Consider the following 20876-nt stretch of genomic DNA (forward strand, 5'->3'; position numbering starts at 1 on the left):
GTTTCAAACAGTATTTTTTCGGTCAAACTCGGTCAAATTTTTCAACATGGTTCTTTTAAGTCGACGTTAGGCTCAAAACTTTTCAGACAACCCTCGTATGTAAACAAAAGTAAACAAAAACTTCAAATTATCAGTCTCAGTTGTTATACTTGTACCAAGAAAGTTTATATTTTCCAAATTATTTAGCCCCTCGAAATACCAAAAACCTTCGTCGTCTATGTAGTAGTAGTATATATCCTATATATTTATCTCGTAAAGTGCAGAAAGTACAACAGTGTAGCCACAAAGAACAGTGGAACAGTAAAAGCAGATAACCTCAACGGTGTGTTTTTACGTCTTACGGCTTACGGACCGCATACAAAGATCCTAATTTATCGATAATGACGAAAAATCAAGCAGTGTAATAAAAACGATGTCGTCCAACGAGGACGCCCAAATGCAAGCGTACAAAGACGATCCGCGAGTTCCCTGCCAGTACGGTGTTAAGTGCTATCAAAAAAATTCGCAGCATCAGAGCAAATATAAGCACCCGCCAAAAAAGGAAACGGTAACGTGTAATCTTCAACTGATGAAAAACGTAACACACTTGCGGTTGATATGCTAAGATTAATTAATATATTAACATATGATTAACTTTCTCGGTGATTAATTTTTACAATAAACCCGTTTATAGTTGATTAATATGTTAGCGTTTGATTCACTTTTGTTTGGTGATTAACTTATAAATAAATAATACCTGTACTGTGTGTTTTATTAACTTGGATAGAATTGTTAGTTTTTATTGTACATATGGAAGAAATGATTAGGGGAAACAACGAATTATATAGTTCGAAATTTTGCTTTAAACAATTTTGTCAGTTGAATTCAGTCGTCGATTAAGTTGATCGGAATCGCTCGAATGCACAGTCGTTACTTATCTCTTTTCGATTTTGCAGGTAGAAAAAAAAACTGAGAAGGCGACTGGAGAGAAGAGAAAAAATTCTTTTAAAGATAACGGAAAAGCGCATTCAAAAAGTCCGGAAAGAAAATTGCAGAAGACACAGGAGCCTTATGAAAGAAATTTACATAATCTTTCCCCAAGTCCAGAGAGAACTGATGTCGTTAGAGATAACAACGAGAATGATAAGGACATTTTTAGTGATAAAGTAGAAGCGTCGACTGAGGGAGAGAAAATATCGCTGAATAGATATAATTCACATAATTCAACCAAACATAACGTATCTGAGAAGAAATCTGATGCTGAAAGAATTATTATGGATCTATTTCTGGTCGAGATGCCGGACGATTTTTTTAAATTCCACGAGTTTTGTAAAAGTATATCAAAAGATAATCCTCTTTCGGCTTGTAAGTCTGTTCGCTTGAAACTTGTGGGTCCGTACGACGTGCTGGATGGTAAGATAAAGATATCCTCGAGCGAGAACGATAAGGAAAAATATTTGACACACTGGAGATATTATTATGACCCTCCGGAATTTCAGGTATACACAATAAACTAATATCTACAAATGACATTGTATTAATAAGTATTCTAGAAATGTAGATTCAGCACAAGAATTATATCCACAGACTATTGTGAAATGCGATGATAAGGAAGGGTTACATTTTGGTTACTGGCGAGATGATGCCGCTGAAAAACCAGTGTTTGTAGCGACGAATCGAGCAAACGTGAACGGCGTGTTTGAACCTGTCGCAGAAAATATATTCGGTGCTATCGAGTAAGTGGAATATGAAAATTTTAGAAAGTTAATATAGATCTGTGTCTATACAGGTTTATATCAGTCTTTTATATTATTTCTTTATTATCTATATTATTTAAATTACAGCAGTTATTTGCAAAACAAAGTGAAATCGGCCAATCCCTTCGAGAAGACCAGCATAACGCGTTTGCATTCGCAATTGAAGAATTTTGCCAAACAGCACGATATAACTCTGGAGAAAAATACCGCAGACATGCGAGCGAGAGAGAGACGGGTTGTAGCACGAACCTTTCACAGAGCAGGCATCATAGTTCCTTATGATAAGAAGACTCAATTGGGTTACAGAGATTTGGCAGCGACAGACAGTAAGTACGATTAAATGCATCAATGTGGTGTTTCATGCGCTTAAATTTAATGTTTTAATAAGTGTTTTTCTATAATATTTAGGATATTTTTATACGATAAACTGTACTATTCGATTGCTTTGTGTTTTTAAAAAACGAAAAGAATTATAGAGTCGTGTATTGTGAGGTTGCACCACATACCAGATAACTAATGTATTCAATTATACATACGGCAAAAAGTATTTCAAATCATTATTTTTTAATTTAACTTCAATTTCAAATCATTCACGATTATTATTACATAAATTTCGTGCCGTTATAGATATATGCGATGTAAATAAGTATCTCCCTGGTTTATATAGGTGATCTGCAAAAGATATTGAAGCAGATAGAGGAAGCTGGTACTCCGGAAGAGAGAAAAACGCCGATCGCGAAGCTGGACGAGATCGTAAGGTTGGCGACGATAGCCGCGGACGAATGCGACTTCGGTACTTGCTTAGAGCTGGGACACGACCTCTTCTCGAACGGCAACATTCACGTACAAACTACAGCTCTGCAAATGCTGTCTATCGCTTACACTCATTTAAAAAGGCCACATCTGTTGAAAATATTCGAAGCACATTTGAAAAACAGGAAGAAGGGTTGTGACTTGGGTGTGATTTAAAAAAATATATTTAAAGACTACTGAGACTTTTTCATATATATATTTTTTATTAAATCTTGATTGCATAACGGTCTTTTTATGGAATCTGTCTGATACCTTATTGCGAACAAATTACTGCATTTTGTATGTATATGTTATATGTGTGTGAATTATTATTTAATATTATTCAATACTTTTTGATTCAATGTCAAATTTTTTGAAATGGTATTTATAAAGTGATAATTAGTGATAATATGAACACAGTAGGATCAGAGTACAGGTGTTGTAATATTTTCCAGTGACAAAATAAAGATAAAGAATAAAGGAAAATGATAAATACGATGAAAGATATATCTCAATGCACAGATAAACACATAAATTTTTCATATTAAATTAAAAAATATCTGAATATAATTCACCTAATTCAATCGAGCATAATACAATTGAGAATCCGGACAGCGCTAAATCTGTCGAATACAAATTTTACCAAGTCTACGACAAATTTTGTTGGGAAAGATTACAATTTGTTATGTCTAGTGGCATCAGCAAAATATCAACAGAGACGGACACAGATATCGTTATCTGGATACTTCTGGTCGAAATGTCTTCTTATACAAATTTTGTAAAAGTATATATTTTGAATTCTCTTTTATTCGAATATATGTTGCGCTTACATACACTCACGGATAGAAAAATTGTAGTAAAACTCCTTTTCGGAGTATGCTGAAAAGATCATTTTATTAGGAATAAATAGCCGCAGTCTCTGTGTTTACAAGTGCACACTATAAAAATCAATTCCCAGATAAAATTGTAATTAAATGTATCCCGAATCAATAGCCTCTGTTTGAAAAAATATCCGATATAAGTCATGCGTGCATATAGATAAGAGGTAAGAGTATGAGAGGCCATCGAATTCTCACAGGCTTTTCCCCTTCTTTCGAAGGAAAGAAGAAGCGAATATACCGACATGAATCGTGCGTGTGTGCAGCAGATAAGAGGTGAGGTGCCGGTGCCATCAAAACAATCCGCAGGCTACATTTAGCTTGTTTCAAGAATTCAAGCGGTGTGCCGACGAATAGTTCCACCTTCGATTCCACCTGATATTAGGTATTTTTGATACAGGTAACAAAGCAATAGGTAAGGAAGTTTTTCATAAACTTTATATACCCGAATGGCTAAATCTGTCAAAAACAGATCTATAACAAAGTGCTGTAAATTTTGTCAATAAAAATACACCAAATCTGCTAGCAGAATTATTATAATGCATTATAGTATAGATGAATGGCAGAAACCGAGTAAATCTGTAATTTCGTAATCATTTAAACGAACGTAATCATTTACGTTCCACTTAAATAAAATTTAATGAAATGACGAATTTCGCTTAGTTTCTGCCGAGGTCAATTTCAACGTGTTTATCGATAATAAAATGTTTACTGATGAAGCATGGGATTAATACCCAAAAACTGACTATCATTGTGAAAATATTATGTCGGATAAACAACAAAATACGATGAAACGATTAACTTGATAGATATTACCAGGTATCCAAGGATAACATTTCACTCGACATCGCCAGTCGTAGTGGATCAAATAATAATTGTTTGTTACAACAATTTGTACAAGGCCTTGTGCCAGTTATTATTAGATGTTAAAGGAAAAAGATGTTGTTTTTCATTTTTTTACCGTTGACTTATTTTATATTATTTTATTTTATCTTATTAAATTATTTCAATTTATTGATTTATTAGTATTTATTATCGAGTAATATGTTTTGTTTCAACACACACACACACGCGTTTTTTAAACATCTGAATACTGAAGCGAAAATGGAAGAAATGTACATATGTATGAAATAAAATTTAGGTGATAACTTTATGTTAAACTAAAATAAAGAATATACTAATATAGAGAGAGTTTTATCAGTATTGAAATGAAACAATGAGTTACCTTGTTATTTCCCTCCCATATTGATGTGAAAAATTATTTATTATAATTTTAATTAATCAGCAGCATAAGAGAATTATAAATATTTATTATTATATCAATTTGACTTTTTATAGATTGGTAAGTGAATAAATTCATATTAATTTTCTTTAAATAAGGAACCTTAGAATAATATTTTTAAAATACTTTCGGAAAATTTTTTCAGACAAATCATTAACGCTGTATGTTCTGAAATTCTGAAACAATTGTATATAAAATTAGTAGCTATTTACTTGAATTTCTTTAATACAATTTTGGTTTACTTAACTTAAATTTGAATTTAAACTAATTTTAATATCTAGTTTAGGTATTTATCGAGAAAAATATTTCTTGAGATTATTACAAATTTTTTACATTAATTGTACTTTATAATGTTGAATCTCATTTTATATAATATCTAATCAAATAATTTAATTAATTTTTAATATATATATAATGCTTAATGGGAGAAATGTAAAAATAATTCAGTAAAATGTACAAAAATACAAGTAAAAATAATTCAATCTCTGTAAACAAACTGTTTATGTCATGTACATACCTTTATATACGAATATTATTAAAGTGCAACTGAGACGATGCTCGAAATAGAACGAATAGCGAACGAACAGCGAACAGCCAAAAATACTTTACGCTTCTGCTTAGTCGTCGATGTCCAGTCGTTCCGGTTAACAGCGGTGTTTCGATGAAAGTGTTTTATTTTATTTGAAAAATATCATCAGATATATACCCGTGCACTGTCCTTTCTGGTAAATTATCTTTGACATATCGCAAACCGTTCATGATCAGCAATGAATTGTTCTATTTAGAATTGTGGAATTCAAATGTTAATATTGGAAACATTTCATTAACACAGTCATTAGCTCTGATAATTCATGACATACATATTGAAAGTTATTATTTAATATTATTATATATTAGAGGAAGAGAATTAATATTATTATATTAAGAATCTAGCGCGTGAAATTCTATTCGCTTGAATAGAGAACGTAATGTGAACAAAAGAAAAGTATCAATCGTCTGTTTTTTTTTAAGTCAACCGTCTTTCCCTGCTGTCTTTTTCCATTCTCTTCGTGATTCGGAATTACCACGTTGAATTGACCGTTACGATAAAAATTACAATTTTCATCACTCTTGTAGAAAAAAAGAGAAAGAGAGCGATGTCGAAAGTAGAGGAATCAGATCTCACGGCCGGCGGAGACGCGCCCCCAGTTGAAGCGATAAAGCCCGATTGCGCTGACAATACAGTCGCAATTATCGCGGTGAAAAGCACCGATGTAACGCCGGAAGATGCAGCCGCATCCGCGGGAGAAGTTGTAAAAGAGGTATTAAACGGGCAGGCTGAAACCGAGCGTTCGACAGAAGCAACAAACGACGCGAACATACCTGTCGGAGAAGAAGTCGCCAATCCAGATCTACCCACTGCAGAGACTATTAATATAGTCACAGAGATCCTTCGTGCGCCTGCGGAGGACGTGGATGTAACGCCAGCCGAGGCGCAAGAGACTTCCACTGAAAAATCCAACAGTTCTGCGATCGTTCTTCAAAGCGAAGAGACGTCACCGTCAAAATCTGCTAATGAAGAAAAGGTGTGAAAGCAAAAGCAATAAATAACTGACAAATTTCACTATTTATTATTATTATCTAACAAACTCTGTCTCTAGGCTGATATGTCAAAGCAGAATGCAAAGGGTAACAATGCGGCGTGCATATCCAAATTGGAGGCGGAAGTGCGGGTGAGAAAATCCTCCGGGAGCGCGGACTGTCCTGAAAGAACCGAATCACCTCAGCTCGATAATAAAGTTGAATCTCCAGTAAAAAAATCAGTTTTTCTTGCGGGGTCGTTTTTGTCGTATCTCTTTCCACAGAATTAACGCTGAAACATATATAATGTATATTGATGATATCTTGGATTTAATTCTAATTATTATATTTCAAGTGTTATTGATTTTTAAAAAACAACTCCTACAACTCTTTCTACAATAAATTAAATAGTTGACTTTGCGAGCGGAATCTTGCCATTCCTCATACACCTTATATGTTATTAACATTAGTGCAAAGTCTAACAATCCTCATATGACCGACAGAAAAGAACAAAGGAGTGCGACAGTTACCGGAAGAAGTTGGAAGACACGGAGACGAAGCTGGCCACCTTGCAAACGTCCTACGACGCGATAATGAATCACGGCGGCGACGAGGATATTCCTCTGCAACAATCGGTGGAACAATTACGCGGACAGCTGGTACAGACGGCATTGATGTACGAGGAACGTAATCGCGTGGTCGCGAATCAGGAGAACCAGATCAACGCCCTGAACAATCAGGTGACCTCGTTGAAGGAGGTGGTATCGATCACGCGGGATCTGTTGCAGATCCGTAACATGGAGGTGAAACAGCTGCAAGTGAGCTGATGATTTTATTCCCTTTCTACATGTGCGAGTTACGATTAATGGGAAAGATACCCCAAACAGGCTCTTGCTTGAGAAGAAGAGATTTCGCATTCATCATTTCTTTCATTCATTTCTCTTCTCGAGCTCTCTTCTGGCTTTTAAAATAAGAAGAAATTCGTAAAGGAACTTCGGGATTTTAATTTCGAGAATTAGAACTATTCATATATAGATTGTATTCCGAATTAATTCCTCTCAATTCACCTGCTTCCTTCAGCATTCTAAAGTCTTTTCTAAAAATTATCATTGATAGTGTGCATCATTAGTTTTAGAATAACTGTACGTTTAAACTAACATGTGATTGCAGGCTGAAGTTGACAATATGGAAAAAAAGATTTCCGAGGAACGCGATCGACATAGCACGATGATTAGCAAGATGGACGCGGCGATGCGGCTCAACGCCGATCTTAAGAAAGAATATGAAACCCAGTTATCTCTATTTCAAAGTCTTCGTGAGAAATACGGCGAGAAAATTACTCTATTGACCAAAGAGAAGCAAGCCCTCGAAACGGCCGCCTCTGCACCCGAATGAAGATAACTTTCGCATGTCCTCAATATCATTAATAGATGTATTTGGCGAATACTTTTTTATTTGTCTATTATTCAATGTGCAATTAATAAAAACTATATTTTCTTCGTTGTCATATTTGGGTTTTATTCCAGTAATGTAATCTAATCATAGTTAATTTCGCCAGTATTCCATAAGAACCAATACTTCAAAAAAAAAAAAAAAACGCTATAGATTTGCATTCTGGCAATTTGTGCGATGGATGCACGATATTGGAAATGCTACATCAACACGCAAAAAGTAGTCCGCACAAAAAGTCGTATACTGCTGAATATTTACAATCGTCCTAACTAAATAACGGTCTATGGACAAATTAAAATAAAAATTAAAGTTGAAGAAATTAACTCGTGAAATTAATTTTCAAGAATTAAAATCTCAAAGCTAAACTATTAGAGCAACAATTTTCTGTTTTTCGATATTATACTTAATTCCCAGTCTTAATTACACTTCTGTGGAGGACAAGATCGAGCAAAAAAAAAAGGAAGTCTATCTACTTTGACCATTTCATTCATTTTCTGTTAAATAAATAAATATTTACAATTACCGTATACATCGTATGTTTTACGTCACTGTCGAGTCAAAAGGGTAATTGGCACTACGCAATAATATACGTTGCGGATAATACGGAGAAATGATTTAGCAACGAAATAAATGTAATAAAACAGCGTTATCGATTAATAGCAGTGAAAAAATCTTATCGCCGACGTTATAAAAAGCAGCTCGAAGAACTTACTCCTCATAATTTGTGTCTAAAGTGAGCATCGACGAGTGAAGTCACGAAATAAGAAGGTATTATCGCTGGAAGAAAACAGGTGAATTAATTATCATTCACTTTATAAAGTTATAAATTTTTTTTCATGATTACAGATATTGTTCAGGAAGAAAGAACAATTTTTTGAAAATTCATAGAACTCTTGTGTCAGGATCACTTCATTCTTGTTATATTAACACAATTTTATTTTTAAGCTCGTGGAAAACTGATTTGTAACTATAATATTCGACGTTTTTTTTTTTAGTAGATATTTAATATTGCGACGGTAAAACGTCACTTTTTATAATTATAAATATGTGATACGATTTTGCAGAAATAGAAAGAAAGATGAAGACGTTGACAATATGCATACTTATGTTTTGCATCGTGGCAGTATCCTCGAAACCGTGGATATGTGGATATCATCCGCTATCAAGGGTCAGTTTATACATAAATTAATTCCAAAACTATTAATTAATCATTGCTGCAATTGAAAGAAAAATGTGTTGGCTTCAACATGAAAAAATAAAAGCAATAAATTTGTTAAGTATTTAAGTAAAGAAAAGATATATCTTTTTTTAATGTAACAAAATGTACACGTGTGTGTGTGTGAGACAGACATACTGAGTAGGAAATATCTGTTTTAGGGGTATATAAGGTGTATTTATTCAAACGTAAGTATCCAACGATAGATCGGTCAGTTCAAGATACATAGGGCGCATCTAAAAGAAATTGGCAATGATTTAATCGTACAACATATTTATTATTGTTATTATTCGATTCGCAAACTCCTCTATGTATAAAGTTAATTATAAATTAAATTGAACTCTCGTGTGTGTACTTATAGCAACCGCGCTGGGACCGGATCGACACGACGAATGATAGGCAAGGCGAAGTAAAAAAAGAAGTAGAAGAAGAAGTCAAAGATAATATCATGCCACTGGAAATTCAAGTTACACCAATACACAAATTAACGGATAACCGTGATGGAATCCCGATAGTAATCCCGATAAAAAGACGCGTGGTGAGTTTTAAGACGTATAGACTTATTATTTATAATTTTCTAATTCGTGTCATGTGTCAATGAGATAAGCTATTAGTGTATTTAACCTTTTGATGATTTATAAAACAATAATTGCCATCTTCAGTTTCTCGGTAGAGTTTCGAAATACTTTGTTTATTTTCACATTCAGCTGCGGGTTATGGGAATGGAACTATTTGATCTTTTCTCTCCCGAGATTTCTAACGAAATTAGAAACTCTACGTACATAAGATTTAAACAAACAGCCTACATCTTGTAGAAACTAAATATTAGTTTTATTAGAATATAATGCACAGAAGAAATAGGATAATATAGGTATATACACATAAGATGCTAATTCAATGTCGAAAAAAATATTGTAGAATATTTCTCTCCAATAATCTTACATCGTATTGTAAATAGTGGAAAAAAGCAAGCAATACGATTTTGTATTACACACTGTGTGAATTTGTTGTTTTCTAGTTGTATTCTAGTCGTACTGCTAACGAGGAGAGCAAAGAGATTAAAGAAACCAAGGACAGCATGGTAGTTTTGTGATAGTTACTGGAAAACAAATTCTTATCTACAGGTTGAGAGGTACCAGCACGTTGTACTTTAGTTAGAAAAATATAATATACGTAATGTACTTCATTGAAATAAAGCTAAATCAACCAGTTTGTGAGGAAAAAAATAAATATTTTAACTTGGATGACTAAAATTAAGAAAATTTTTATAATTGATTAGGCGTATATATTGTTAATAATATTGTTATTGTATATCGAATTTAGTGAACAATTAGTAAGATTTTTTTAGAAGCCTGTAACCAATTTTCTGTATCTCTAATGTTAATTAATAAATAAATAAATAATAAATAAATTTTAAAATAAAATAAATCTCACATATTCAGTTATTTTATTATACTATAAAGTAAGTACGTAGCGAAAAGGCCTCCCGGTACATGTTTCCGTGGTGTAGTGGTTATCACATCCGCCTAACACGCGGAAGGTCCCCGGTTCGATCCCGGGCGGAAACATTTTTTTTATCCTTCGAAAAACTGTTTTTTATTACTTAATAACGTAATTACTATAATAATACAATTAGTACAATTATTATATAATATAAATTAAAGATTTATCAAAGTATAACTTTTAATTGTTAATATTTTCAACTGTACTGTAACTTTGTGATTTGAAATGACTATCAAAGAAGTAATTTCAATTAAAATAGTAAAATTAGTGGAAGAGAAAGAAAGGATGATTTTGGTGTGGAAAAAAATCAAATAAAATTCAAAAATTAAATATAACATTGATCAATAAGAACTATAGATAGTTATATAAAATATTGGAAGATATGATTCACATTTATAATTATTTATAAGTTATGTAAAGATAACGCTGTTGATTCGTACCTCATGAACGTTATTTATTTGCGTTTATGCCAGAGTTACAACAACAGGCGCTTCATCGTCCGCCTCTTCGAGCAAATTCGAAAAGTCCCACAGAAACTTCGCGGTTAGTCGGCCCTGCAAACGCTTCGCGTACGATTTCAATCGACCGTCCACCTCGGAATTCGACTCGATGTTCCCGAATAACTTGCATAGACTGTGATACACGAAATTATTGCTCGCCACGATGTCGCACAGCACTTCTTCCGGCACATACGACAATTCCACTTCCAGGGCTTGCAGAAATTCCATATAGATAGAACGATACTGTGGAATCGCGTTGTCCGCGCCACAAATCAATGATACAAGTTTCTTCCATTGCTCAAAAGCGTCCAAGCTCTGACCAGCTAGGAAACAGACGAACGTCAGCTGCATCTCCCCGATGATCTCGACAGGTCTAAAAATTTGCAAACAATTACTTTTAGACGCCAGCGATCAAATCACGCCGATATACAAGTTCTCAATTACTTTAAGACATTCACACACAAAACCCGCTCTTTTCACGAATCACATCTTTCCGCCTTTAAGCCTTTAAAGCTCTAAAGTTTCAATTCCGAACTTACTCTCGTAATTTTTTCAGAGTGGTGTCCAAGACGTAACTGGTGTCGAGAGAATGCCGCGTTATCTCGCTCGGAGTCGCGTCATCTGGATAATGCTTATCTGGCATTTCCGTGAGCCTGAGTTCTGTACCAGGCCTCGGTTTCAGATCCGGCAGCAATTGCTCCTCCTTGTCTTCCTCCGTGAGCCTACTGGATCTCTTTCGTTTGCTCTCAGGTTCTCTGCCACGTGGTCTCAAAGCGTCGCTGCAGTGCTCCAATTCCAAAGCAGATCGCACGTAACTGAAATACAATGTTCCAACAGCTATACATTCAGTTTCAACGTTAGGTAGACAAGATTTCGCATTTCGCTTACTTACCCACATAGTGGCGAGCATCTCGTCACGAGAGACGCGGTGATCCCGTTTGTTAATTTCGCCCATGGTTTTGATATCTCGTATGGATACGGTCCTAAATACCTGTCCAACTCTTTTATGTTATCTCTCAACCTCTGAACTGTCTCCTCAGGTACAGCTGTTTGAAGATTTCATGTAATACGTTAATATGGGATCTCGTGCTATATTACCAATAATCCTGATAGCTTACATTCCGAGCTGAAATCTTCCTCCTTGTTATCCCATCTCTTCACTAAGAATTCACCTTTCTGGAAATCATGGAAGAAGCCAACTCTAGGCGCCAACTCGCCAAATTCGTTCACCGCGCTATAAAAAATAAATACTGGATCACATTCGGCGAATTTAAACAGTCTCTGTATACGCAAGTATTTGTATAGTTTGATAATTGTGATTTAAGGATTCGGAATTGCGCTAGCACGTGTGTATTACCTGTAATGTACAAAGTGAATCCCAGGTGGAATAATCTTGATCCCTTTAAAATTCTGTCCTACATTCCAGGACTTTATATCAATACCGACGTCGGTGCCCCGCGGTACGTCTAGCAAAACCAGCGTGGCACCTTGCGTCAATAGAGCTTGTGCAACATTTTGATCCACTTCCATTTTGCGTCACTACGTTCGTTACAAACGCACTTATGCGCTCAATATAAATTATCCGAGCAAACACTGCGTCGTTGACATAACAATAGGAGATTTATAAATGACAGACTCGCGTTATCGCAAAGGACCTAACCTTTAAAATCACTGTACAAGCATAATTTTGCATCTCGAGATAAAAATATCGATCTGTATTACAGACAAACGTTTAATATATTGTGCTGGGTCTTACAATAAAACGTAGCGACCGTTTGTCACGTCTATATTGTAAATTAATTCGCGTATGTCATTCGAGAGACAGGATTTATTTATTGACAGAAATTTATTTCTCGCGATCAGCGATGTCTGCGCCGTCTGCGGTCACGCTTCGAACTTCTTCTCTCTCGGCGCGATTTTCTGGTACATTTAAACGTTGTACTTAGAACACCGACGCGTTTTATCGAATCTTTTATGTTTATTTGTATCAATGCAGATGAACTTTATATAATATCGGCTTAAGTTACTTTTTATCTTATCTTTCTACTTATTTTTATTAATTTCTCTCAGTTCTAAGAATTAGAAAAAGATGGAAAGTAAGAAATATTAAAGTTAATCTACATCGGTAGAAATAATGGACATTAACGAATTATTTATCGCGAAGGTATTATAATCTCTTAGCAAAATATTTTCCGACATTTTTTTATACTTATACTTTATCTGCGCTCATTAATCGTCGTGTAATTTCCACGGCTGTGGCGATTAAATTGCGAAATACTGATACCGGCATATCCGGCAAGGGAAAATCGTCGCAGGGCACCCAAACTCGCGTACCGTCGTCCGAAATCTTCAAACATGCCGGCTGTGAAAACACTATTCCACTCGGAATACCGAAACTGCCTGTAATGAAGACATCATGGTTGAAGATTTTACCTTCTAATCGTACCCCAAATGAGTATTTCTAAAGAATGGAGAGCGTGCGTTAAAGAGAGCTCTTCATTGCTTCATATATAATGCATGATCTTAATTTTTCTAAAAATGTGCATTCAAGCTTAAAAATAAAATTTAAAAATGAATTCTTCAACTACGCAAATCTTATTTTCATCCCAACTTTTTTAAAAGTTTAAAATACACATTGTTTACCATCGGACGAGATTCCTAGAGCTATGATTTCATCGCCGACGCTTTCCTTGTACCATAATTTTAATAGATCGCATATGGCCCTGCATTTTCGCAAATTTTCTTTTTGTGGATTAGCTTGGTGTTGAGTAGTGACCTAAGATATATCTGATTGTAAAGTTCAGATCTTTTTTTAGATAAAAAAAAAATATATATATATATGCGCCAAGTACACGCGGAGCGAGACCGACCGTGACTCTTTTACGCGACGCGACGGGTTGCGAGTACCCGAGATGTTGAGATCTCGATAACGAGTGATATATATAAACGCAAAATATGCATGGGCACAATGTCAAGAACTTTTAGTTACCCTACGCCGTAGATAATCCTCGTATAGATTTTTATTATCCTTGAAAGAACAAAACCATTTTAATTCGGCTTGCTCGACCCCTAGCAACTTCGAAGTCACGCTCTCCTTTGCTTCTAAAGTATCGCCGTTCCGCATACTATACGCATTACACTTCTGAACCATATGGCACACATCTACAAACTGACTGACGCCTATACAATTCACAGTATTGTTCAATGTATATCGCGCATGTTTCCATATATATTGTCTCAACAGATCAAAGGTATATAGTCGCGGATACCGCACCCAGAAATCCCCATACCGGGGGACAACCGAAATCCCGCCGGTCCGTGCCCAGAGACTCCGTGATATCACCTATCACCTCTAATCCATATTGAGCGCTAACAACAACGATACTCGTTTCGGGTAGCTTTGCTACGAGATTCCGCAGGATGGTAGCGCAGAGGCACGTCGCACCCATAGAGCAGAATACGATCTTAATGTGACACGAGGCGTACTCATTAATTTGCCGTGACAATGTTTTCATACGGTCGTAATTCCTCTGATACCAAGTATCGTGTTCCTCACACTCTTCCCTTAAAATATTATTATCTCATAACGTTATCAAAGAATGAAGCGTTTATCTTATTTCTAAATCTCGAAATAATGCTTATTTTTAGAATAAGCCCTAGTTTATTATAAGCTTTTTTTATTCATACCTCGTTATATCCTCGAGAAATAATAATATATCACAGTCGCGTAATCCATTTGATATATCGCGTATGATCGTTATTGCATTTAAACTTTCATCGACGTTCTTTATATCATTCGTTATCCTTTCAAGCTTAGACAAATTTTCTGGCTCATCGTACAAACTAAGGACAATTCCGCGTGACAAATGTAACTCCTTTACCGTCATTAATTGAGGAATTAGGTCTAGGCATAGCGATCTAGCGGCGCCTACAATAGTCACGCGACGATATTCGTTCTCTGATGTCTCTAAACGGCCAATTTTCCGTTCTGCTTCGTGTGCCTGCATAACGAGAGTACAAGAATATAAGATGGAATTATTGTTAACCGTGCTTTTTTCTCCAATTTGCTTACGCGCAGCAGATCCGTTTTTAATAATTCCAATTCCTCTCTCGTAAGGTCAAAACGTATATTGTAATATTCAAGCAAGAGTCCGCGAAACTTGTCGACATCACCTATGTAAGTGACTTTGGTACCGCTTATTCCGCATTGTTTCCATATCAAAGGAGGTTTCACGTGTTCCCAGCCGTGCAATTTGCAAACTGCACGAATCCAAGCCTAAAAATAATTAGAGTTTAAAGACAATATAATGTTGTCAAGAAGAGATCAAATTACAAAGATGTTTCTGTGCGCACCTCCCATTCTGTGGCGTCTTTACAAATTTTTTTGAAGTGGAAATTCGGCAATGACCTGGAAAGATTCATAGCGATAAAGCAGGCGTAGTGAAATGATAAATTATCCATAGTTCCTGCTATCACGATAAAACATTTGTCCGACATTTTTACAGTCAAAAACTGACACATACGTTATTTCGTGTAAATGACGTATTCATATGAATATTGTTTTATACGTGAAAACAAAAAATCATTTACAAATAAAATGATTTATTCATATATAAATTTACATTATAAGAATAAAAGAACACTTATTGTTAGTAATTAAAATGACTGCGAGCTCATTACATAAAGACTCAAAAAGCACCCAAATTATGTTATCTTTGTTATACATATATAAATATCGTGATGTAAACTACGTTTGTCAAATCTTTTTTTTTTTTATTGATTTAATGTAACTTAATGAGTATATACTTAATTATATTATAGTGTGTTCTAACGATATAAATACAAAAATACATATCAATTGCAGAAAATAAATTATTATAATACTAGTTGGGTCTTGAATATCCACTCTTACAAAAGCAATTATGAAATTATAATATTAAAAAATAATTCTTGTTATAGTTATATCACTACAGATTGTCGTTGTCAGATATATCGGACACTTCGGCTAAGTCGGGAGAGAGAAGCTCTTCAATGGGAGATTTATCGACACCAAGTTTCGGAATATCTAGCAAGAGCACGTTTTCTGAATCTAGAAAAAACAAATTGATATACTTAAGCAAACATATAATATTATAAATATTACATAACATTAAGCTTTCATACCTGACGCAAGCACATTTTTTTCGCAAGGCTTTATGTTTTCTTTCTCCTTAGAGAGCATATCTTTAAATTCTTTTTCTACAGCCTCAATGTATCCGTAATCTGTACGAAAAATTAAATTGTAAGTGTTTCAAATCTTGATAGCGCAATTAAATTATGAATTGTCTATTTCTCTATCAAATAAGGATAATTGTTTACCAAAATCATGCTGGGGGTCACACCAATGCGCCAGTGTTTCCGATTTGGGAGTTCTTCTAATATTCTTCTTAAGGAGCAATGGTTTCTTAAAAACACCATCGTTTAATTGCTTTTTTGTAGATTTATTAGTAGCTTCTTTCAGCACGAACTCTTTAAGCTTGGGTGACTGGGCAAATAGTTTCTATAAAGAAAAATAAATATTACTAATAATTTGCAGCAGATAGACTAAATATATTTAGCTTCCTTCTAAAAATCTTTTAAGACTTAAAAAAAAATTCTATTTTAATCGCTTAACGTACATTATGTTAATATATACAGAAAATACATTTGTACGACAAAAGTAAGTTTCACTACCTTTGCCGGCGTTTGCTTTCCAGGAGATATCGGAAGTCCGTGATAATCTACTTGCGTTACTTTCAACTTTGAACAATCCTGTTCTTTACCACGCATACTTTTCTTGGCCGAAGATACGCTCGATATATTCATATCAGAGGTAGATCTTATTGAAAGCCCCTTTGGTTTAGTACCTCCCATCGTCTTTAAGGAATTCAATTTAATCTCGTGAGACGTTTTGGATCGCGCCATGGGCTTTATCTGACCTATAAACAAGATACATTACATACGTTTTTTAACTATGTTCTCTATCCAATACAACGTTTTTCTCATATATTACAGTAAAACATCATTCTTATTCAAAGTAATATAATTGCTCAGTTTAGAACGTTCCTCAAAATCTTGTAAAATTATTCACACGCAATTACTCCCCTTCACATACAAATCATCTTATGCCAAATATTTTTAATCTATCAAAAATTCATGTATTCAAAATAAAAATGTCCCACACAGAGGTACGATATATATTTTATGAAAAACTAACCGTAAAAACACATTTTGCTTACCTTCGTCAGGCTCGGCGAGTCCGCCTAACAAATTGAATATGCTGGACATTTTGCGACTGTATTAATATTTAGAATCGGTGATCGAAGCCTTCGCTTTCAGTTATTTCCCCGCAATCTTTCAATCTCTAATTAAGGCACGTAGACACGGAGTAACCTCACCGGTTCGCTCGACATTTGAAAACAAAAGCAACCGTTTACGTTTACCTCCGCAGTCCGCACGCGCAATAGCATCTTGCCCGAGTTCACCGGAAATCAGAAACAGATGGTGAGAGATGGTCATGAAGCCTAAAAAAAAGAAGATAAACAGCCATCTTGATCATCATCTTATCGAAGGGATCAACTACGAATGGCGCCATTTTAGAATCATCTATTCTACAATAGCGTGATAATTTAGTTGTAAAATCGGTTTATTTTGCAATTTACAAAAGAGAAATTTGAAATATACGTATATTAAATATTATCAAAATCGAAGATTATATTTTGAAGATGACGAGAATAATTTTTAAGTGAAGAGAAAAATGAATAAAGCGCAACGTATCTGCTAAATTTAAAATATTTAGGAATTATCCACTAGCGATACCGAATAGTTGTAAAATTAATTTATTTTGCAATTAATAAAAAAGAAAGATTTAAAACACATAATATATATACGATACAAAAAAATCGAAGATATTTTGAAGATGCTTGAGTAAAATAATTTTTGAATGAGGAAAATAGGTAAAACGCAACGTTTACGCAACTGAATTTGGGATATTCGACAGTAATCCAATAGTGATAACGAATACAAAATAAACGCATCTTTTTCTTGGATTGAAAAAACATATCGCAATTGGATGGACAATCAGGTGGAAGGACTGTTTTAGAGATACAATCACTTTAACACGTCTCATGTAAAACAATATATATCTTTATTGATAATATACTTTATTAAAAGAGACAATGTGTGCACTGTCAGTAGCAAATATCTCATATAGACAAATCATTCTTTAGGAGTATGATATATATTTGTATAAGTTTATGTTTATAATGACCTGTCGCGAATATTGCCTATAACGCATAAGCATCGTACAAAGGCCATTATAACAACGGAAAGCTACCAACTGCTTACAGTGGAATGCTTTGAAACAGATCTGTCCAATCATCGGAGTTGAGCTTACGCGCTGCCAATTGGGCAGATCTGCTTGTGGAGAGAAATATGCATGATAAATCATTCGTGGGTATATATATACAATTATTTACTACATACACATAGACGAAAGAATACATTTGGAAGAAAATATTATAAACAACCGCGCTAGCAGAAACGTCAAACGTTCGGAATATAATAAAGAATTGAGTACAAGCAAATTCATTTTCTCTCTCCCGATTCGATTGAGTTTGGCAGAGGAGGTCTCGGGACAGCATTTTTCTTTTCTTTTTTTTTTGTTGGAGTACTCTCCCTTCGTCTATGCGTAGCGCAATTAAATTAAACGCTTATAAATGCTAGGTGTTATAAATAAATTCTTTGAGCTTCTTCTGCAAAATGAAAATAATTTCTCAGCTACTGTCTAAACTTTTGCCATGTTTCCCGTAATCTCCGATCTTCTTTACAATCTATATTAAAACGGTTTGTCAGTCTCTTTCGCATATCGACGAATTGTAAACGAGTTGGTTTGTCGGTATAAAGATCAACAGTAGCGCCTTCATCTCCCCCTCATCTTCAAGCCATTCTGATACTCTGGATGATTTGAAACACGGCTGTAACAAACAATGTCGATTGAAGGGTGCTTCATAGAATAATACAAACGTATAAACCTTGAAATGGAGGAGTAAAAGCCATAGCGGTGTAAGTCAAATTTTTCAAAATATTGATTCGCGTGCATAGATGCAATCTATACAATATATAAATTACATCTCTCTATGCACATAATTCAATATTTTAAAATTTTTGACTTACACCGCTATGGCTTTTACCCCTCCAAATACAAATGACTTCTGACTGATAAGTGCTTGGAGGACAAATTTACAAATTTACATAATATCACAAACAAGTTGCGCATAAAGTTACTGCCAAACTTCCTTATCCCCAGCATACTTAGCATCTGTATTTAGCTTCTTCTCCGCCCCCATTATGTTACTTGGCCATGCATGCGTAGAATAAAAATATTTTTAGCACACTTTTGATTCATGGACGTTTCATTGTAATAGAATGAAAAGACTGGAGTAGGTATTAAAGATAGGGAAGTTTGATTGCAAACTGACATATCTGGATCGTCACACGCCATACTCACCAGATCCACAAACGACAAAGAGGAACAGAGCCAAGAGCCAGGGCCCAACGGGAGATCCTTCCTCTTGCGCTTTCTAGCGTAACAAAAGTTTCTGTTTTAGTTACAGACATGAGTATCAAGTGACAGATGGAACACATATACGTATAAACGAAAGTGAATCGGATACGCCAGGCACGTCCATTTGAGTAAACAAACGGAGCATATGGATAAACATCGCGACAGAGACATTATCGATAAATTAATTCAATCAATAAATAAATAAATTAATTCAACGTTTGTTTTGACACGTATGTATGTCTAAAAGATGTCTTTACGTCTTTTAGACACGCGTGCTGTCTGGGTGCTTTACATATGGAAGATTTCTGTGTCTGTTTACACACACGCAAGATTCTTTCCTCCGATCGAACGTCCAATCTCATTTGACAGCCATCTGTCAGGAACAAACGTCCGTCTATATAACCTCAATATTTCAGACCGACAGTTACGCGCGTGACCCGCGGGCAAGGAAAATCATCGCGATCTGCCGATCGCACATACAAATTGAATCTTTCCATCTCGACCCATTTCGACCCTCGTCCATATGTTATTTGCGCCAGGCGCGACGGACCTCCGCGAAGATATCCTCCTCTCGAAATTTCCGCCGGATCTCGGCGGGGACGATATCCAGCGCGATTTAACAACCGAATTGCCAGCCGCGAGGCCGCCGGCGATTCGGGAATTCGGGCACGGCGAGGACTCACCGTCGACTTGGGAACGTTTCCCCGTAGCGTGATGTTCTTCGTCGCCTTCTCGTTCGCGATGCGCATCCGCTGCTTCGGCGCCATCGTCCACGTCCGTACGATTCCCTCGGCAAGAGCCCGCGGCAGGAGAGACGAGAGAGACGAGCGCGGACGAGCGTGCTCCCAATGACAAATCGCCGTTAACGATAGATGTATACCGTCCGACTTCCGAGCACCGTGTCCGGCAGTCCGGCGTCCGCGAGACGTGTGACGTGTGACGCGAGCGTCGTTACGTGCCCCCGCCGCCCGCGACGCGTTCGCCGACGTGTGTGCGCCGTGTGACACGTGAAGTTGCGCGACAGCCCGGCTCCGGCTCCCTCGTGCCACACTGTCACCACCGTGGTCGATTGAGCGAGTTCCTCGCGCTCGTCCGCGAGTCCGACGGCGATCGACGTTGCTCTCCCTCGACAGCAGCTGCGACGCTGCGATATTTATTCCCGTTTAAATGTAAAAAAAAAGAAACAGCGAACGCGAAAGCGAAAAAAAGAGAGCAAGCGTTCAGCTGAATCGGAAGAGGATGGACGTCCGCCATGCTCGCGGCGGGAAAAATTTTGATTTTCCAATATGGAACGAGATGTTCCATTAAAAATATTTTACTTTACTTTAGGATTAATTGAAACATCGATCGGTTTTGATTTTGTAATATACGAG

The 20876-nt window shown here is 35.8% G+C and overlaps 7 protein-coding genes and 1 non-coding gene across 14 annotated transcripts; 4 read left to right on the top strand and 4 right to left on the bottom strand.

The window, feature by feature from the left end:
- The first annotated feature begins 280 nt into the window (after positions 1-280).
- On the top strand, positions 281-3821 carry Hpf1 (Histone PARylation factor 1). Of its 2 annotated transcripts, none has more exons than XM_077412564.1 (5): positions 281-577; positions 936-1478; positions 1567-1715; positions 1824-2062; positions 2404-3821. In XM_077412564.1, the coding sequence occupies exons 1-5, from the start codon at positions 413-415 to the stop codon at positions 2703-2705; spliced, it is 1398 nt and encodes a 465-aa protein (XP_077268690.1). In that variant the 5' UTR covers positions 281-412; the 3' UTR covers positions 2706-3821. The 2 variants fall into 2 exon arrangements, with proteins under 2 accessions (XP_077268690.1, XP_077268691.1); XM_077412565.1 differs by having other exon boundaries at positions 283-547.
- On the top strand, positions 3682-7755 carry LOC143900829 (uncharacterized). Of its 3 annotated transcripts, none has more exons than XM_077412573.1 (5): positions 3682-3821; positions 5805-6253; positions 6329-6478; positions 6752-7066; positions 7419-7755. In XM_077412573.1, the coding sequence occupies exons 2-5, from the start codon at positions 5825-5827 to the stop codon at positions 7641-7643; spliced, it is 1119 nt and encodes a 372-aa protein (XP_077268699.1). In that variant the 5' UTR covers positions 3682-3821; positions 5805-5824; the 3' UTR covers positions 7644-7755. The 3 variants fall into 3 exon arrangements, with proteins under 3 accessions (XP_077268699.1, XP_077268698.1, XP_077268700.1); XM_077412572.1 differs by lacking the exon at positions 3682-3821 and adding an exon at positions 5257-5413; XM_077412574.1 differs by lacking the exon at positions 3682-3821 and adding an exon at positions 5257-5413 and having other exon boundaries at positions 6329-6400.
- LOC143900827 (protein AAR2 homolog) lies at positions 6404-12754 on the bottom strand. 3 transcript variants are annotated; one of them, XM_077412570.1, is made up of 6 exons: positions 12277-12754; positions 12038-12153; positions 11812-11965; positions 11459-11734; positions 10860-11292; positions 6404-6540 (listed from the first exon to the last, which is right to left on the bottom strand). In XM_077412570.1, exons 1-5 carry the CDS (start codon positions 12447-12449, stop codon positions 10884-10886), a joined length of 1128 nt encoding a protein of 375 aa, XP_077268696.1. In that variant the 5' UTR covers positions 12450-12754; the 3' UTR covers positions 6404-6540; positions 10860-10883. The 3 variants fall into 3 exon arrangements, with proteins under 3 accessions (XP_077268696.1, XP_077268697.1, XP_077268695.1); XM_077412571.1 differs by lacking the exon at positions 6404-6540 and adding an exon at positions 8683-10505; XM_077412569.1 differs by lacking the exon at positions 6404-6540 and having other exon boundaries at positions 10853-11292; positions 12277-12753.
- LOC143900831 (uncharacterized) lies at positions 8459-10126 on the top strand. Of its 2 annotated transcripts, XM_077412576.1 has the most exons (5): positions 8460-8491; positions 8765-8868; positions 9078-9104; positions 9278-9454; positions 9935-10126. In XM_077412576.1, exons 2-5 carry the CDS (start codon positions 8779-8781, stop codon positions 10007-10009), a joined length of 369 nt encoding a protein of 122 aa, XP_077268702.1. In that variant the 5' UTR covers positions 8460-8491; positions 8765-8778; the 3' UTR covers positions 10010-10126. The 2 variants fall into 2 exon arrangements, with proteins under 2 accessions (XP_077268703.1, XP_077268702.1); XM_077412577.1 differs by lacking the exon at positions 9078-9104 and having other exon boundaries at positions 8459-8491.
- On the top strand, positions 10412-10484 carry Trnav-aac (transfer RNA valine (anticodon AAC)). The gene has a single exon. It is a non-coding gene; the product is annotated as a tRNA-Val (tRNA).
- A 200-nt stretch (positions 12755-12954) lies between the features above and the next one.
- On the bottom strand, positions 12955-15444 carry LOC143900723 (putative malate dehydrogenase 1B). The gene is given in 7 exon segments (XM_077412356.1): positions 12955-13319; positions 13563-13695; positions 13909-14099; positions 14170-14483; positions 14607-14892; positions 14895-15195; positions 15273-15444. Coding segments are annotated over 7 exon segments (1560 nt in total). The 5' UTR covers positions 15417-15444; the 3' UTR covers positions 12955-13128.
- Positions 15445-15501: 57 nt separating this feature from the next.
- On the bottom strand, positions 15502-17411 carry LOC143900712 (uncharacterized). The gene is made up of 5 exons (XM_077412332.1): positions 17177-17411; positions 16632-16876; positions 16278-16458; positions 16083-16181; positions 15502-16008 (listed from the first exon to the last, which is right to left on the bottom strand). The coding sequence occupies exons 1-5, from the start codon at positions 17223-17225 to the stop codon at positions 15887-15889; spliced, it is 696 nt and encodes a 231-aa protein (XP_077268458.1). The 5' UTR covers positions 17226-17411; the 3' UTR covers positions 15502-15886.
- A 656-nt stretch (positions 17412-18067) lies between these two features.
- On the bottom strand, positions 18068-20506 carry LOC143900726 (stress-associated endoplasmic reticulum protein 2-like). Its single transcript, XM_077412360.1, has 3 exons — positions 20187-20506; positions 19447-19519; positions 18068-18913 (listed from the first exon to the last, which is right to left on the bottom strand). The coding sequence occupies exons 1-3, from the start codon at positions 20268-20270 to the stop codon at positions 18876-18878; spliced, it is 195 nt and encodes a 64-aa protein (XP_077268486.1). The 5' UTR covers positions 20271-20506; the 3' UTR covers positions 18068-18875.
- Positions 20507-20876: the final 370 nt, after the last annotated feature.

Source organism: Temnothorax americanus, unplaced genomic scaffold, assembly GCF_048541705.1.
Source record: "Temnothorax americanus isolate GAGA-0224 unplaced genomic scaffold, ASM4854170v1 Scaffold30, whole genome shotgun sequence".
Lineage (NCBI taxonomy): Eukaryota > Metazoa > Arthropoda > Insecta > Hymenoptera > Formicidae > Temnothorax > Temnothorax americanus.

Excerpts from the sequence above, each read along its gene's own strand:
- LOC143900712 (XM_077412332.1), bottom strand. The coding sequence starts at position 17,225 with ATGTCCAGCATATTCAATTTGTTAGGCGGACTCGCCGAGCCTGACGAA. Across the intron at positions 16,459-16,631 it reads GAAAGCAAACGCCGGCAAAG|AAACTATTTGCCCAGTCACC; the intron begins GTAGTGAAACTT and ends TTTTCTTTATAG. Across the intron at positions 16,182-16,277 it reads TGACCCCCAGCATGATTTTG|ATTACGGATACATTGAGGCT; the intron begins GTAAACAATTAT and ends TTTTTCGTACAG.
- LOC143900831 (XM_077412576.1), top strand. The coding sequence starts at position 8,779 with ATGAAGACGTTGACAATATGCATACTTATGTTTTGCATCGTGGCAGTA. Across the intron at positions 8,869-9,077 it reads GATATCATCCGCTATCAAGG|GGGTATATAAGGTGTATTTA; the intron begins GTCAGTTTATAC and ends TATCTGTTTTAG. Across the intron at positions 9,455-9,934 it reads TCCCGATAAAAAGACGCGTG|TTGTATTCTAGTCGTACTGC; the intron begins GTGAGTTTTAAG and ends GTTGTTTTCTAG.
- LOC143900829 (XM_077412573.1), top strand. The coding sequence starts at position 5,825 with ATGTCGAAAGTAGAGGAATCAGATCTCACGGCCGGCGGAGACGCGCCC. Across the intron at positions 6,254-6,328 it reads AATCTGCTAATGAAGAAAAG|GCTGATATGTCAAAGCAGAA; the intron begins GTGTGAAAGCAA and ends CTCTGTCTCTAG. Across the intron at positions 7,067-7,418 it reads TGGAGGTGAAACAGCTGCAA|GCTGAAGTTGACAATATGGA; the intron begins GTGAGCTGATGA and ends ATGTGATTGCAG.
- Hpf1 (XM_077412564.1), top strand. The coding sequence starts at position 413 with ATGTCGTCCAACGAGGACGCCCAAATGCAAGCGTACAAAGACGATCCG. Across the intron at positions 578-935 it reads ATCTTCAACTGATGAAAAAC|GTAGAAAAAAAAACTGAGAA; the intron begins GTAACACACTTG and ends TCGATTTTGCAG. Across the intron at positions 1,479-1,566 it reads ATGACCCTCCGGAATTTCAG|ACTATTGTGAAATGCGATGA; the intron begins GTATACACAATA and ends TTATATCCACAG.
- LOC143900726 (XM_077412360.1), bottom strand. The coding sequence starts at position 20,270 with ATGGCGCCGAAGCAGCGGATGCGCATCGCGAACGAGAAGGCGACGAAG. Across the intron at positions 19,520-20,186 it reads GAAACGTTCCCAAGTCGACG|AAAGCGCAAGAGGAAGGATC; the intron begins GTGAGTCCTCGC and ends TTGTTACGCTAG. Across the intron at positions 18,914-19,446 it reads CTTTGTCGTTTGTGGATCTG|CCGTGTTTCAAATCATCCAG; the intron begins GTGAGTATGGCG and ends TGTTTGTTACAG.
- LOC143900827 (XM_077412570.1), bottom strand. The coding sequence starts at position 12,449 with ATGGAAGTGGATCAAAATGTTGCACAAGCTCTATTGACGCAAGGTGCC. Across the intron at positions 11,966-12,037 it reads GGAAGATTTCAGCTCGGAAT|CTGTACCTGAGGAGACAGTT; the intron begins GTAAGCTATCAG and ends ATCTTCAAACAG. Across the intron at positions 11,293-11,458 it reads ACTCTGAAAAAATTACGAGA|ACCTGTCGAGATCATCGGGG; the intron begins GTAAGTTCGGAA and ends GCAAATTTTTAG.